Source organism: Mytilus edulis, chromosome 3, assembly GCF_963676685.1.
Source record: "Mytilus edulis chromosome 3, xbMytEdul2.2, whole genome shotgun sequence".
NCBI lineage: Eukaryota > Metazoa > Mollusca > Bivalvia > Mytilida > Mytilidae > Mytilus > Mytilus edulis.
Window position 1 is genome coordinate 64943059 of NC_092346.1, and position 14828 is coordinate 64957886.

A 14828-nucleotide genomic window follows, 5' to 3' on the forward strand; every position below is an offset into this window, starting at 1 on the left:
AAAAATGTAATACATGTATATTAAAACCAAGAAAATTTCATTATAGGTTTGCTGGAGCTGTTATGGCTGAGAAATGATTTCAAGGCACTTCTAAGCTCTGTGCAGATTATGAAATCTTTCAGAGCAAGATTGTGGGAAGATTCTAAATATGTTACAAAACAGCTTGATGGCATTGGTAAGATATATAAAGTTAATTATGGAAATGAGGAATGTGTGAAAAGACAACAACCCAACCAAAGGGCAGAAAACAGGCAAAGCCATCAATGGATCTTTTAAAACACAGCTAAGAAAATCATGCACCTGGAGGTGGCTTCAGCTGTTTATGTATATTCAATGTTCAAATTTTCACTATTATCATATACAGTTATTTTATCCACGTTTTGTAGGAAAATAACAACACATGTTAATGAAAAAATGAACATTGTTACAATATCATGTTGTCATAATAAAGGCTTTTATTGATTTCTATCAAACAGATGACAGAATTTGTCAATTGAATCTCATCAAGAAAATATATTTTTACCTGTGTATTATGAAAGTAACACTTTATAGAATATTATGCAACCAAAGCATTTATCTGATCTATTAATGATAGACAGAATATAACAATTTTTAAAAAGTTTGATATAAAAAAATTAAATACATGATATAATCTTGAAACTGCAATCAAGATTTTTTTAATTGACTACTTTTTAGGTCCTACTTTATCTAATGCATTAGTCAATGCTGGAATAACATCCTTTCAAAAAATAGAGGACACTAACCCAAGAGAGCTAGAATTGGTACTTCATTCATTGCATGTGTTGATGATTCCTTGTTGTAATGTTAATTTGTTGGTTTTTTATGTTTTATTATTTATATTTTTACATTTTAATTTTTACTTTGAAACCATAGTGTTATATCAAGAAACTATTTTACATGAACAATTATAGACTTACGTGCATAAACAAGTTTGATTCCTTCATCATCTCTTATGCACCAACTATTGATTTAAAAAGGCTATTTTCATTTCTTAACATTTCGAAAATCAGTGCATTTGAGGTTTTCATTTATCAACATTTACACATGACGTTATATTTTATAATGTAGCTTTGATAATTTTAAATATTTAGAACACACCATGACCTTTAAACAGTATTAAAAACTTTTATATATAGTCTTCAAAGCAACAATAGCATTGCTATTGTCAGATAAAGTGACAGCAAAATAACTTCAAACATTCCAAATTTAGACTAAACCCAGGTAGACATGCTCCTTGTAAAATTCTAAATAAGAAAATTTGATTGTTTAAAATTATCAATTGTTTTTATTGGTTTGATTTAAAGCTATCCTATACTGGGACTGAACTACCAATTTTCAAACAGATATGGAAAATCAGAGGAGGGGAAAAATGCTAGGTATCGTTTGCAAAACTTTTCAGGTCACATGGCCCAATTTCAGTTTCTGTTAGCAAATTTTGAAAATTGTAAAAGATCTATTTGTTCATGAATATTGTAAAAGATTGATTTGTTCATGTTTGGTAATCAATAGTACTCCAGATCTTTTGCATTCAAGGAAGATAGAGCAATTTTTTTTTATTACATAAAAGGATTCAATTGATGATTAAAAATCACTATTACATAGAAATATAATATATTTAACTTCTTTTTAGTATACATCATTAAAGGAGTATGTCCTGTAATGGAAGGCATTTTTATTCAATCTATGTAAAAAAACAAGGTACATTTTTAGCTCACCAGGGCCAAGTGAGCTTTTCTCATCACTTGGCGTCCGATGTCCTCCGTCGTCATTAACTTTTACAAAAATCTTCTCCTCTGAAACTACTGGGACAAATTTAACCAAACTTGGCCACAATCATCATTGAGGTATCTAGTTTAATACATGTGTCTGGTGACCCGGCCAACCAACCAAGATGGACGCCATGGCTAAAAATAGAACATAGGGGTAAAATGTAGATTTTGGCTTATAACTCTGAAACCAAAGCAATTTAGAGCAAATCTGACAAGCTGTTAAATTGCTTATCAAGTCAATATCTATCTGCCCTGACATTTTCAGATGAATTGGACAACCAGTTGATGGGTTGCTGCCCCCCCAAATGGTAATTTTTAAAGAAATTTTGCCGTTTTGTTTATTATCTTGAATACTATTATAGATAGAGATAAACTGTAAACAGCAATAATGTTCAGCAAAGTAAAATCTACAAATAAGTCAACATGACCAAAATGGTCAGTTGACCCCTTAAGGAGTTATTGCCCATTATAGTCAATTTTAAACAATTTTCATTAATTTGGTAAATGTTTGTAAATTTTTACAAAATAATTTCCTCTTTTACTAATGGGCAAAGTTCATTATAGATAGAGATAATTGTAAGTAGCAAGAACGTTCAGTAAAGTAAGAACTTCAAACGCATCTCCATCTTCAAAACACAATTTTGTCATGAATCCATCTGTGTCTTGTTTAATATGCACATATACCAAGGTGAGCGACACAGGCTCTTAAGAGCTTCTAGTTTTGAAATAATCTCATTCAAAGAATTTCAAATGTTCAAGTGATGTTGACACACTGAAATGCTTTCAATAAATGACTCGTCATAATTGCAATCAATCCATAATAGAGGACAAATCTGCATGCCGTATGCAGAATGTTGTCCTTCCTCTAATGGAGAATAACAGATTTCTATAATCTGGATATATTGAAATGCGATAAAATTTATTCTCTTCTGATAATTACTTCAAAATTTTTCTTATATTCTTTCTTTTATTGTTCCAGTAGAATAGGACATTAAGTAAGGAAATATTTGAATATGGTAAATTTTATTCTTTGATGATTGTATTACTTTTAGATTGTGAACAGACACCCTCCTTTTGGTAACCAAGTCAGAGATTCTGTAGCAGGTCTTCCTAAATATGAATTAACCATTGAACAGGTAAGAAAGGATCAGGGATGATAAGGACCAGCTACGTATGGTATTGCAATTCATAACTGATGTGAAAACCACAATCTTTAGTATTAAAACACTGTATTATTTAAATTTGGAGTAATTATTTAATATGGAATTTAACTAAATCATGGATTTCATGGATATTTAATAAATCAAATTTGCATTTATGGGTGATTTATTTATTTATTTTGTAGAATTACACATCGATATATGAAAATCAGTGTATGTTATTTTTAAAGTTGCAAAAATTTCAACATCAACCATTTTTCAAGCAAATTGCTTATTGGATTTTAAAGCCTTTCATAAGTTTGGACCATATTTCGTTTCGGAATTAAATACCTTACATGATATTTTAGCAAATTATTTATATTTTCAGAAATTGATAACTACATCTTTTCATTAAAATTCATTTTCTTCAGCTCTTTAAAGACTCTGACATTATTTGTCTGTTAGTCATAAATTTACATATATCCTAAAAATATATATTTATGTAATATCACTGTACATGCAGGTAGCAAAGTATAGCAATAGTTCTTCAGATTTGTGGATCCATTTGACCATTGCCAACAAAGAACAACTTCAGGACAAGAAGACAATGTCTCCATACCATACATGTGTCTTAATAATTGGTGATGAGGACAACAAGATCGTTTATCAAAGGAAAATAATGTACATATATTTTATCACCTATTGCAAGTTGATATTACCACAACTTCAATATAGACTGCATTGAATTTTTGGTAATATCAACTTGAAACTTAATAAATACATATAGTCGTTATGATGTGAACATAAAAAAATGTATGTCATATTTTGGGTTTAACCCATATTTTTTTATTCACTGAATATCGAAATGTGAAAATATGAGTGGGGCACAGTGTCATACAGACATATATTCTTTGATGGATCAACAGATTTGAATTTGGTTAGGTATAAATTTATAGATATGTATACAATATTTCCTTGATTTTACTTACAATTTATGATATGCCATTCTTTAGGATAACAATTGTTCTATTTCTTGGTTCAGTGAACAGTTACATTGATATGATATCTGCCTTGAACATGAACCACAACAGTTCAATTCTAATTGATTCCATGGCTTTCTCTGCAGATAAAAATCCCTAATTTGGTTTCCTAGACACTACTATACCCACAATATTTGATCTGTCAAAATTTTAAAAGCAGAGTAAATATAACACTCGCAAGACTGAAATTTTTATGTTAATTCTTCGTACAATTTTCTAGGGATTCTTACCTGCTTAAAGATAATGGAATAACCAAGAAAATTGAAGTTAAAAGAGCAAACAAAGGACCTGAACTTAATATTAATTTGATAAGCCAGGATTGGGGTAAGGACTATTAATTTAGATGTAGCATTAAAACATTAATATGAACATAATAGTGTTGTACAGACAGTTATTCTCAAATGATTATACACTGTGGTAACCTTTTTATGGGATTTATAAATTTATAGCTGATAAAAAGAGTTATTCACATAGTTCTTTCCACCCTGATTTATCAAATATTCAAAGAGGAAAACTCCAATAGAAGTGTCAGTTGATATAATGATAACATTTTACACTTAGAAAGAAAGCATGACTTATGTGTTGTTTTGTCAATTATAAGATGCACTAAAAAAACTGCCATTTTATTTTGTTTTGATATGCAATCTTTAATGCTTAAGGCTTCGTGTATATTTTGAAGTGTTTTGTGCCTTTGGATATACTGCTTTATGTAAATTATTTATTTGTTATAGTTGGTATTGATGTTCAGAGTACTTACACACCATTTTATAATGGTCCTAAGAAGATGTCTTCAAGCAATTCAGATACTCAGGTAAAAATTGACGTGGTGGATTAATACTATGTTAATTCTTCATTTATTATGATAAATTTCCAGAGATTATCTTTTATTTAAATAAATATATGCAAGCCCTATGTATGAGGACAAGAGGTAATAAAAAAGATACTGGTAAGCATTGTGTAAATAATACACATGATTTCTGCTTTTTTCTGACCTCCCTTAATTCCTGAGAGAGCAACATATAACAGGAAATATGAAATATGACCTGACTGGCATGTCTTCAAGTACATTGTATATCACATGGACAAAATTCCTGTATTGTATTCAGTTGAAAACTTTTTTTTTTTTTTCTTGACCATAGTTGTTGATGTAAGAACTGTGTGTATAAAAAAGTGGAGTGGAATATGTTTTCTTATTGTGCAATGTAATTTTTATTGTTGGTAAAATTGCATCTTATGTATTGACACACTACTTCAGCATAAACAGATTTTACACAATTTTTTACTGTTAAAAGCTCTGTTTATATATGAATAAGACAATATTTTTTTGTTAATTTGAATTTCTTTTTCTTTTGTTAATCATTTAACATGTTAAGTTAGGATTTTCTTCATCAATATACTTACTATTACACATTATTTAAACAGAATAAACCATATTCAAGGTTAGCCCTTGTGGACAATCAGAAGAAAACTGATCAACTTCAAGGTAAGGATACATGTGAACATGTGAAAAGTTGTGAACATAAAAGATTATGGGGACACTTTAAAGAAAAAAAGACAACTTCAAAATGGTTTGATACTTGTATTGCATATATAGTAACACATAAAAGATCAAATCATTTATTTCTGAGCTTTTACTAACTAATACTTACCAGTAGATTCATTTTTTTACCTTCAACTTCATCCATCAGTTAGACCTATCTTAGTTTTTGCTGATTTTTATCAAACAGTACTTGCATTTAATGAAGAAAATTCTGGATTAAACCTGTTTTTTAAGACATAAAAATATAAAAAAGACACATAGTTGTACTAGAATATAATTAAAATGTTTGGTAAATTAAACATTCATTTTATTTCTGTTGTTTTTGTTGTATTTCTTTAGATCTCCCTAGTTTACAGAGAAGGGTTCCTTGTAACCACAGTTGTATGAATAAGAGGCTTTGTGGACATGATTGTTGTAGAAATGGAGTTATTCCAAAAACAAAGAAAACTCCTCAAACACCACAATCTACAGGAAAGGAAGTCAAAAGACCAAATACTTTTAACAACTTCATGTCAGATTTGAAGTCAAAGATGTCATATTTTCCAGAAACCCCTAAAAAGAAAAGATTAATGGTAATTGCCTTATATTAGTTAAAGAGACAAACTTAGAATATACACAACTATCAGATGTCTATAATGTTCATGATCATTTATTTTGCCTACAAATTAGGCAATTTCAAGGTTTCAACTTAAGACAAATAATTCGATAAAAAGTTGCATGAGAGATAGTGTATAATTTGGTTGTCAATTCTAGAACACCATAGATCACCCCTATTTTTTGGTGGGGTTCCTGTTGCTTAGTCTTTAGTTTTTGTTGTGTCTTGTGTACTATTATTTTTCTATTTGTATTATTCTTTTTTAGCCATGGCATTGTCAGTTTTTTTTATGGCCCCGCAACAAAGTTGTCGGTGCCATATAGTTTTACCCTTGTCCTGATTCCAAAATTCCGTTATTCCGAAATTCCTTCATTCCATCATTCCGCAACAAACCATTATACAGAGTTTTTTTTTCTAAAGGCCTTCAGATATTGGGCTGATTTTTGGTATGTGAGTTAACCATGATGAGTTACAGATCAAGTTCAAGTTTCATTCCGCTCAGCTAATTGTTGCCAAAATTACGAGCTTTGGACTTTGATAAATTGTTGAAAATCACAGTTATACAGACTTTTTTTCTAAAGGCTTTCAGATATTGGGATGATTTTTGGCATGTGAGTTAACCAAGATGAGTTACAGATCAAGTTTAAGTTTTGTTCCACTCAGCCCATTTTTGCAAAAATTACAGGCCTTATGGACTTTGATAAATTGTTGAAAATCACAGTTATAAGACTTTTTTCCTAAACGCTTTTAGATATTGGGCTGATTTTTGGTATGTGAGTTACTCATGATGAGTTACAGATCAAGTTTAAGTTTCGTTCTGCTCTGCTAAGTTTTGCCGAAATTACTGGCTTTGGACTTTGATAAATTGTTGAAAATCACAGTTAGGTATCATACCACCAATTACTCCCTCAAATTTAGAACGTATGTGAAAGTAGGCCTACTCGGACAAAAAAAAGTGCATTTGATGTCATTGTTCACCTAAACTAACCAACAAATTTGCAGAAATGAAAGTTTTGTTGAAAGAGAAATATATTAAGACCATTTTCCAGAAAATTTCCAGATTTCCAGAAAACCAGGGCTTATTTTTAGTGGTACCTCCTTTCGGAAGCTCTCTGCTTTCTTATATGATTTTGAATGTATGTTGAAAATTTGCATGCAGAAAGGTTACACCTGTACAATTCAGGATATACCTAGTTTCTATGAAGTTAAACTTAAGGTAAAATATTTAGAAAGCTGTGAAAATTGCAAAATTTGGTTGAACAGATAGGGACTTTTAATTGGTGGTATGACACCAGTTAAACAGACTTTTTTTCTAAACTCTTTCAGATATTGGGGTGATTTTTTGCATGTGAGTTAACCAAGATGAGTTACAGTTCAAGTTTAAGTTTCATTCTCCTTCGCTAATTTTTGCCAAAATTAAGGCTTTACAACTTTGAAAATTGTTGAAAATCACAGTTATACAGACTTTTTTCTATTCGCATCAAAATGTGAGACTACCATCATGTTTTTGTCCACATGTGTTATTGAAATTGCAGATTTTTCAAGTTTCTGAGAGGGGGCCATTGGTGTCGCTTTGACACATCTAGTTTTTCTATGAGTTTGAATGTCCCTCTGGTATCTTTCAACCCTCTTTTACAACCATTGTACATTTTTGCACATGAGTAATTTGTTCAATATTTATTTTAGATGTCAGGAAATGTGAAGGATATTGACCTAAATCAGTTTGCGTACAATCCAAACCCTTCATTATCTCACCCAACTGTTCCACAGACACCAAAACCAGCAAGAAATCAAAATATGGCATCACAAAATTACTACACACCACAAGTAGGGAAGTCAAGACTAAATACGTTTTTAACAACACCTCAGAATCCTCAAGGTAACCAAAGTTATAATTGTCAGATAGGTGGTGACAGGTCAGATGATTTGGATTTAGAGAGATGCTTCAATGATGATGATTACATAGATGAAATGGGGGATGCAAATGTTGATGAAAGATGGGCAAAAAATGAAAGTAAAAGAAATCTTTGTGTCAATGGTGAAATTTCAGGTTATTGTCAAGATGATTATGGAAAAGAAGTTAATGGCAGAGCTGGAATAGAAGAAGATATTCATCTTAACAATGGAAATAATTTTGATGTCAATATGGACTGGCCTGAATTAGAAATGTATCAGAAAAAAAGAGAAGAAAACCTTGAAGGTACAGTTTGTATGTATTCAACTCCAGATTAATCAATCAAATCATTTATTTTGAACAAACTTTCTAACAAAAAATCTTTTTACCCTTTCATGATAGTAGCCAGTTGAAAAATTGTTTTTATGACTATGGCTTACCTTGCAATGTTTGCAAAATAAAACTTTTAAGTTGATTTTCCTCTGATATTGATGGTCAGATTAAGACTTAACTTTTTAAAAATCAAATTGGACTTGGAACATAAATTATACTTCTGTGTGTGTTACTTCAAAGATTAAACAAATAATCTCTAAGTCATTGAATTTTGAGACTGATTGCAGATATTTTTTTTTTATATTTCATGATATTTGATAAATCATATTTGACAAAAAAACAAACAGTTTGTATTCATTGACACCCTATTTCTATAAGCCATATTTTTATTACATCACAATTTAGTTGTTGTGCTGGACAAGAGACGAACAATGTAAAATCACAGAGCATTGTTTTTTTAACTTTTAAACTTTTTATATCTTTCAGATTATGAATATGAATTACCTGACTTGGATGTGAATGAAAATGAAAACTTTAGTAGGTAAGATTAACGTATTTATTTCATTGAAAATTTCATTAAATCTAAAAAGTAAGAAATTGACTGCTCTGTTGCTGTCTGATTCCAAGTTTAGGGTCAGCTGTAAGGTTTAAACAAGGCCACTATGATCTCTGTTTCTTCTACTTTACTTTTCTTCTTTTAGAATTTGAAGTATTATTTAAAGACTTCTAAGGTTTGTCTGTTATTTTTCAGAAGTGAATACCAACCTGCTGACTTTGAAATTCAGTCTAGTTTGTTACCCACACAATATGGACAGAACAATAGAACACCAAACCAATACTTAAGAGATGGCAGAGGTAGTTATAATGAATTCCACAAAGAGCAGCAGGATAGTTGTGATTTGCCACAGCTTCATTATACAGGAGGTACCAGTAGACAGCCACATACTCCACATAGGTAAGTTTGATAATTTATAGATATAAAAATAAGAATATGTTGTATGATTGCCAATGGGACAAACTATTCACAAGAGACCAAATGACACAGAAATTAACATCTATAGGACACCGTACGGCCTTCAACAATGGGCAAAACCCATACCGCATAGTCTGCTTTAAAAAGCCCTGAAATGACAAATGTAAAATAATTCAAATGAGAAAACTAACGGCCTAATTTTTGTTAAAAATAATGAACAGAAAACAAATATTATAAACAGCAACAAATGACAAACCACTGAATCACAGGCACATACCGAATGTGGTGGAGTTAAACTAGTTTTTGTCGAGCCTGCAAATTTTGTGGCAGAAAGCTCGACATAGGGATAGTGATCCAGCAGCGGCCGCTAAGGCGGCAGCGTTAGCTAACTTCTTAAAAGCTATATATTTTAGAAGGTGGAAGACCTGGATGCTTCATACTTTGTATATCATAGATGCCTCATGTTACGAAGTTTCTGTTAGTCACATGTCCAATGTCCTTGACCTCGTTTTCATGGTTCAGTGACCACTTGAAAAAAAAGTTCAGATTTTTTGTAATGTTGAAGTCTCTCTTATTATAAGTAATAGGATAACTATCAGACAGTTTTCACTTGACCTCGACCTCATTTCATTGATCAGTGAACAAGGTTAAGTTTTGGTGGTCAAGTCCATATCTCAGATACTATAAGCAATAGGTCTAGTATATTTGGTGTATGGAAGGACTGTAAGGTGTACATGTCCAACTGGCAGGTGTCATCTGACCTTGACCTCATTTTCATGGTTCAGTGGTTATAGTTAAGTTTTTGCGTTTTGGTCTGTTTTTCTCATACTTTATGTAATAGGTCTTCTATATTTGTTGTATGGAATGATTGTAAGGTGTACAGGTCTAGCGGGCAGATGTCATCTGACTTTGACCTCATTTTCATGGTTCAGGGGTCAAAGTTAAGTTTTGGTCTTTTTATCTAATACTATATGCCACAGGTCAACTTTATTTGGTGTATGGAAATATTTTATGATCTATATGTCAGTCGCGCAGGTTTTATTTGAGTGTGACCCATACCTGCCAACTTTCACGATTTAGGCGTGTATTACACGATTTTGACCCTTTGTCACGATTGCACGATCGTGATCGTGAAAAACCCTCTAAAACACGATTTTGTGAAAATCTACACGAAAAATATGATGGTTCCCGATTTTGAACTGTGTCCAAGGACGACATTTGTGTTCAGCCAATCAAATTCTATTTGTGTTCATGATCAAATTAATCAGCCAATCAAAAACGTTTTCTCTCAAGATAATTCTAACATCCTAGATTTTGAACTTGTGTTGATTTCCTCTGTTTTTTAAAATCGTGAACTTGGCAAATGCTTTTTCATCTGCAAGGAGGTTCTTACACAGAATAAGAATAAAAGCATGGCTGATTGACAAACTTCAAAGATGCAGTACTACCATAAAGATAATAAATAGTAGTTTATTCACTAATTTATTGATATTACACTTGCTGTAAGTTGTAACAAATGATATGTATTTAAATTATTAAAATACCAAATCATTTAATGTACTATTCTTTATTTTTCACATGGACAAAACAAAAATAACCCACATGAGAAATCCCTTAAATAAGGGACTTCCCTAAGTCAAGGGGTCATTTTACTTCTGTGAAAAATAAAAATGAAAATGTAGATTTTTATTTAACTTAAAAATGGGAAATTCTGACATTATATTTAGAACTGACATTTCTAAATGTAGGGTCCAATTATTTTGAAAAATAAAGAAGATATACATTATATATTAGGGCAAGAACATAACAAAATTCTTGGACATACACAGTACATGTGTTGACCATATTATACCAGATACAGCATAAGATGTATAATTCTTTGGGAAAAGTTTCTATGAATATCAGAATATGCACTCATTTTTACTTAAAAAGTGGTTTTGAATGTCCTTACATTGAGGGAATACCCCTAGATGTAGTTCCCAACCTGATAAAGGTCTTTCTTTGTGTATAATTTTAAATTGGAAAAATCGACATTTATTTAATATCCTTACACATGAAATTAATTCCTGGTCTTGCAGCTACATGTTCATCTTTTCTAATAACTAGAATCATGCAAATAAACTTTAGAAAAAGACATGTAAGCTCATCATACAAATATGACACTTTTTCTAGACCACAAAAAAGCACACGCTAAATAGTCGTCGCAAAGAATTGTAACCTTTGCAATTGTTGTCGCGCACTAAAACCCCCATGGGCACTTTCAAAACTTGGCAGGTATGGTGACCTCATTTTCACGGTTCATTGCACAGTGTTAAGTTTTTGTGTTTTGGTCTATTTTTCTTAAACTACCCGGTATAAGTAATAGGTCAACTATATTTGTTGTATGGAAGCATTGTTAGCTGTACATGTCTGCCTGGCATGGTTCATCTGACCTTGATCTCATTTTTATGGTTCATTGGTCTTTGTTTAGTTATCTTGGTTAATGTAAGTTTATGTGACAGTTGTAATAAAGCTTTATACTTAGGACTAAGTATCAACATAATATCAATGATTAATAAAGAAATCGAGACATTTCAGCGTGTTCACTCTTGTTTATCTTATTACTGTTATTTTTTTCTAAAAGAAATTCATCATCTCTTAATCTCACTTGGCCTAAAAGTTTACAATATGGGCAGAGGAATTAAGGAAAAGGCTTCAATTACTGCCTACCTGAAATTGATTGCACGTCTATACCCAGTTGGACCTAAAAACATATACTTCTAGAGTGTTTTTGTACAATCTTATATTTTAGATATGGACAAGTATTGGCATGGAGTAACACATCTAGAAATGGTAGTCCTGAGTGGAGTGGTAGTGACAATGAAATAGTGAATGCTGATACACCCCCTTCTTCATCAAGGTAAAGAATTTCATCCTAAATAAAACTCTCTTTTATGACAGAATATAACATTAGATGAATTTGAGAATTTCAAATGTTTTATGCAAACAGAGCTTAACCTTCTACACAATCTTTCAATTAGTGCATTTTCCTGAAAATGATGCCAAACACCAAATATCTTTACAAGCAGATATTGTCATGTCACAATGTCCAATGATGTGTTTTCCGTTAAACCATCCCAGGTCAACTTGAGTAGTTCATTTATAAAATGGAAATTGGAAGCTTGTATATAGGAATGGATGTACCAGTTGATTTTGCAATTGTCAGCTTTGTTTTCTGAGAATGTTATTTGTGAATGTTTAAATTATTTACTGGTATAATATTGTTTGATATTTCTTTTCTATTACATACCTGATTACCTGAGATAAGATAGCTTAGTGGATGATTACATATATGATTGAAATAATTTGTTGCCAATTTTGAGATTCATCTATGTTAAATCTATTGTCATAAGTTTCTCTAGATTTACATCTTGTTTCTTTAATTTTCAGCATGTTGTTGTATAGAAGTAAAGAGATTCTAAATAAACATGTTGAAGCTATCAGTTCAAAGCCTCGGACAAAGAAGATGACAAATTCTGCACAATATCAGCCAAAAGGTCAGATGTCAAATCAAGGATTATATCAGGCAAGGCAACATGCTTCTAACAAAAATGAGACAAAACAGAAGATATTGTCTTCAGACTCAACTTTCATCAAACAACAAGAATTTAATCCAAGTTTAAGTCAGCATAAGTGGAATATGCCAAATAACAGCCTGCACCAGACAAAACACAAACAAGATTCAAACATAAATCATGTGAATTATAATGTTGAACCAAATGTTCCACAACAGGAGTCTGGAGAGCAAAATAAAAGAGGGAAATTTACAGCTGAGAAATATTTGAAGGAACATGCAGAAAACCAGGTGAATACCTATCTAAAAGGTGATCAGTTTACAATGGCAGAAAGTTGTCAAAACAAACAGAATTCTGCTATTCCTTGTCAGCAACTATCTTCAAGAAACGATGAGAGGAAATATTCAGAAGTTCAGAAATCAATACCTAATTTCTTTTCACCAGAAAGCCAGTTCAAATCGTAAGTTTACAATTTGATTTAGTGCTTGTACTACTTATATGTGTATAAAAAATGAATTATTAACCAAAAATATCTTTCAGTGCTAATTTTGATTCCAACATAACTATTTGTAATCATGTCACAACAGTTAATTGTGCATTTACTGCTTCCATTGCCTCATGTATAGCTACAATAAAATTAATTGACCTGTCATATTTGAAAACTAAGTCTGATGATATAAGCTTATAACCATAAACAAAAACAATTATGGCAGACAGCAACAAGATGACCATTGGATTGCATGTCATTGGCATTAGGCCGGCACATAAAGAATATGCTTGTAAGTGCTCAACCATTTCCTTATCTTAGACAGGGGTGTAAAAGTTAAAAAACAAAAACAAAAACAAAAAAAAAACTATTTGAACCAGCTGTAAAAAGTACAGAAATGACAAAAGACATGAATAACCCATCCTCATTCTAGTTATTTAAATCTAGTTCAAACTTCAAATTTTACTTCCAACTAAAATATAAATCCTGTTGTGCCAACTAAATATTTGTTTTACTTTTTTAGAGCAATGGATAATAAACAGAGCACTCCACTGGATACTTTTAACAGTATATTTGATGGTATATTCTGAGGAAACTGAATGAGAAATGTGTAGCAGTTATTATAAATTATAGATATCTACTTATCTCTTTGCTCTGTTTGTCAATCAGATCAAGTAACTGTTCAGATGTGTATATATGTGTTCCTCATTACCTTTAGGTAAAGAAAGAAATTGAAGATTTAGAGGTTTTGGCATGGAATATCTATTCCTCATTCTATGATGTTTTAAGGATCTGCAATTCTGTTTCTAGTAAAACTGTGTTTAAATAGTTTTGTTTAAAAACAATTAAATCAATGCTGCTAATTCTGAAAAATCTTGAAGCAAATCTATGAAACTGAACAAAGCTTTAACTGAAAACAAGTCAAAGTCATGTTGAAATTAAAAATAATATAAAACCAATTTCAAATATTGTCTGTGATAGTGTTTTGATATGATATTTATTTCTGTTAAATAGTGATTTGATACCAATTGTATACTTTAGAAAACTTAAAAGGATGCTCTTGAAGAGCTAGTATAGTCATTGTTGAAAATTGTTATTTTGTTTTTTACTTAAAATAAAATTCAGTATTTATCTAACCATTGTGTGTTAATTTTCAAACATGCCAGAACAATTTTGACACATCATTTTGTGGTTTTGTATGCTCAGTTCCTGGCTCTTATGGATTTTAGGTATTGCCACTTCTTTCATCTATTATAACCTCAAGAGTAATGAGGTAAATGTCAGAGAGATACCAACCCAGTAACACAAGTTAAACAAAAAAGACACATGAAGGGCTCCATATGGTCTTAAACAGACAGAAATTACTTTAAGTGCCTAATACCTAGTTTTCAAACTCTAAAACTACTAAAACGATTAGAAAAAAATTTGCATGAATCATCACAATGGTAATCCTGATATCTATTCCATTCTGACAGAGAACTAG

The 14828-nt window shown here is 31.2% G+C and overlaps 1 protein-coding gene across 1 annotated transcript in view; it reads left to right on the forward strand.

Annotated features, from left to right (window-relative positions):
- Positions 1 to 14481, forward strand: part of LOC139514450 (probable ATP-dependent DNA helicase HFM1) — a 64373-nt gene extending 49892 nt beyond the window's left edge. The window contains exons 26-39 of the mRNA XM_071303736.1: positions 47 to 175; positions 697 to 782; positions 2843 to 2926; positions 3453 to 3610; positions 4190 to 4293; positions 4701 to 4780; positions 5392 to 5452; positions 5849 to 6081; positions 7791 to 8304; positions 8818 to 8872; positions 9083 to 9286; positions 12096 to 12203; positions 12734 to 13318; positions 13869 to 14481. Coding sequence (XP_071159837.1) covers positions 47 to 175; positions 697 to 782; positions 2843 to 2926; positions 3453 to 3610; positions 4190 to 4293; positions 4701 to 4780; positions 5392 to 5452; positions 5849 to 6081; positions 7791 to 8304; positions 8818 to 8872; positions 9083 to 9286; positions 12096 to 12203; positions 12734 to 13318; positions 13869 to 13935 — 2468 coding nt within the window. The 3' untranslated portion in view covers positions 13936 to 14481. The remainder of the gene's footprint in view (positions 1 to 46; positions 176 to 696; positions 783 to 2842; positions 2927 to 3452; positions 3611 to 4189; positions 4294 to 4700; positions 4781 to 5391; positions 5453 to 5848; positions 6082 to 7790; positions 8305 to 8817; positions 8873 to 9082; positions 9287 to 12095; positions 12204 to 12733; positions 13319 to 13868) is intronic.
- The last annotated feature ends 347 nt before the right edge of the window (positions 14482 to 14828 follow it).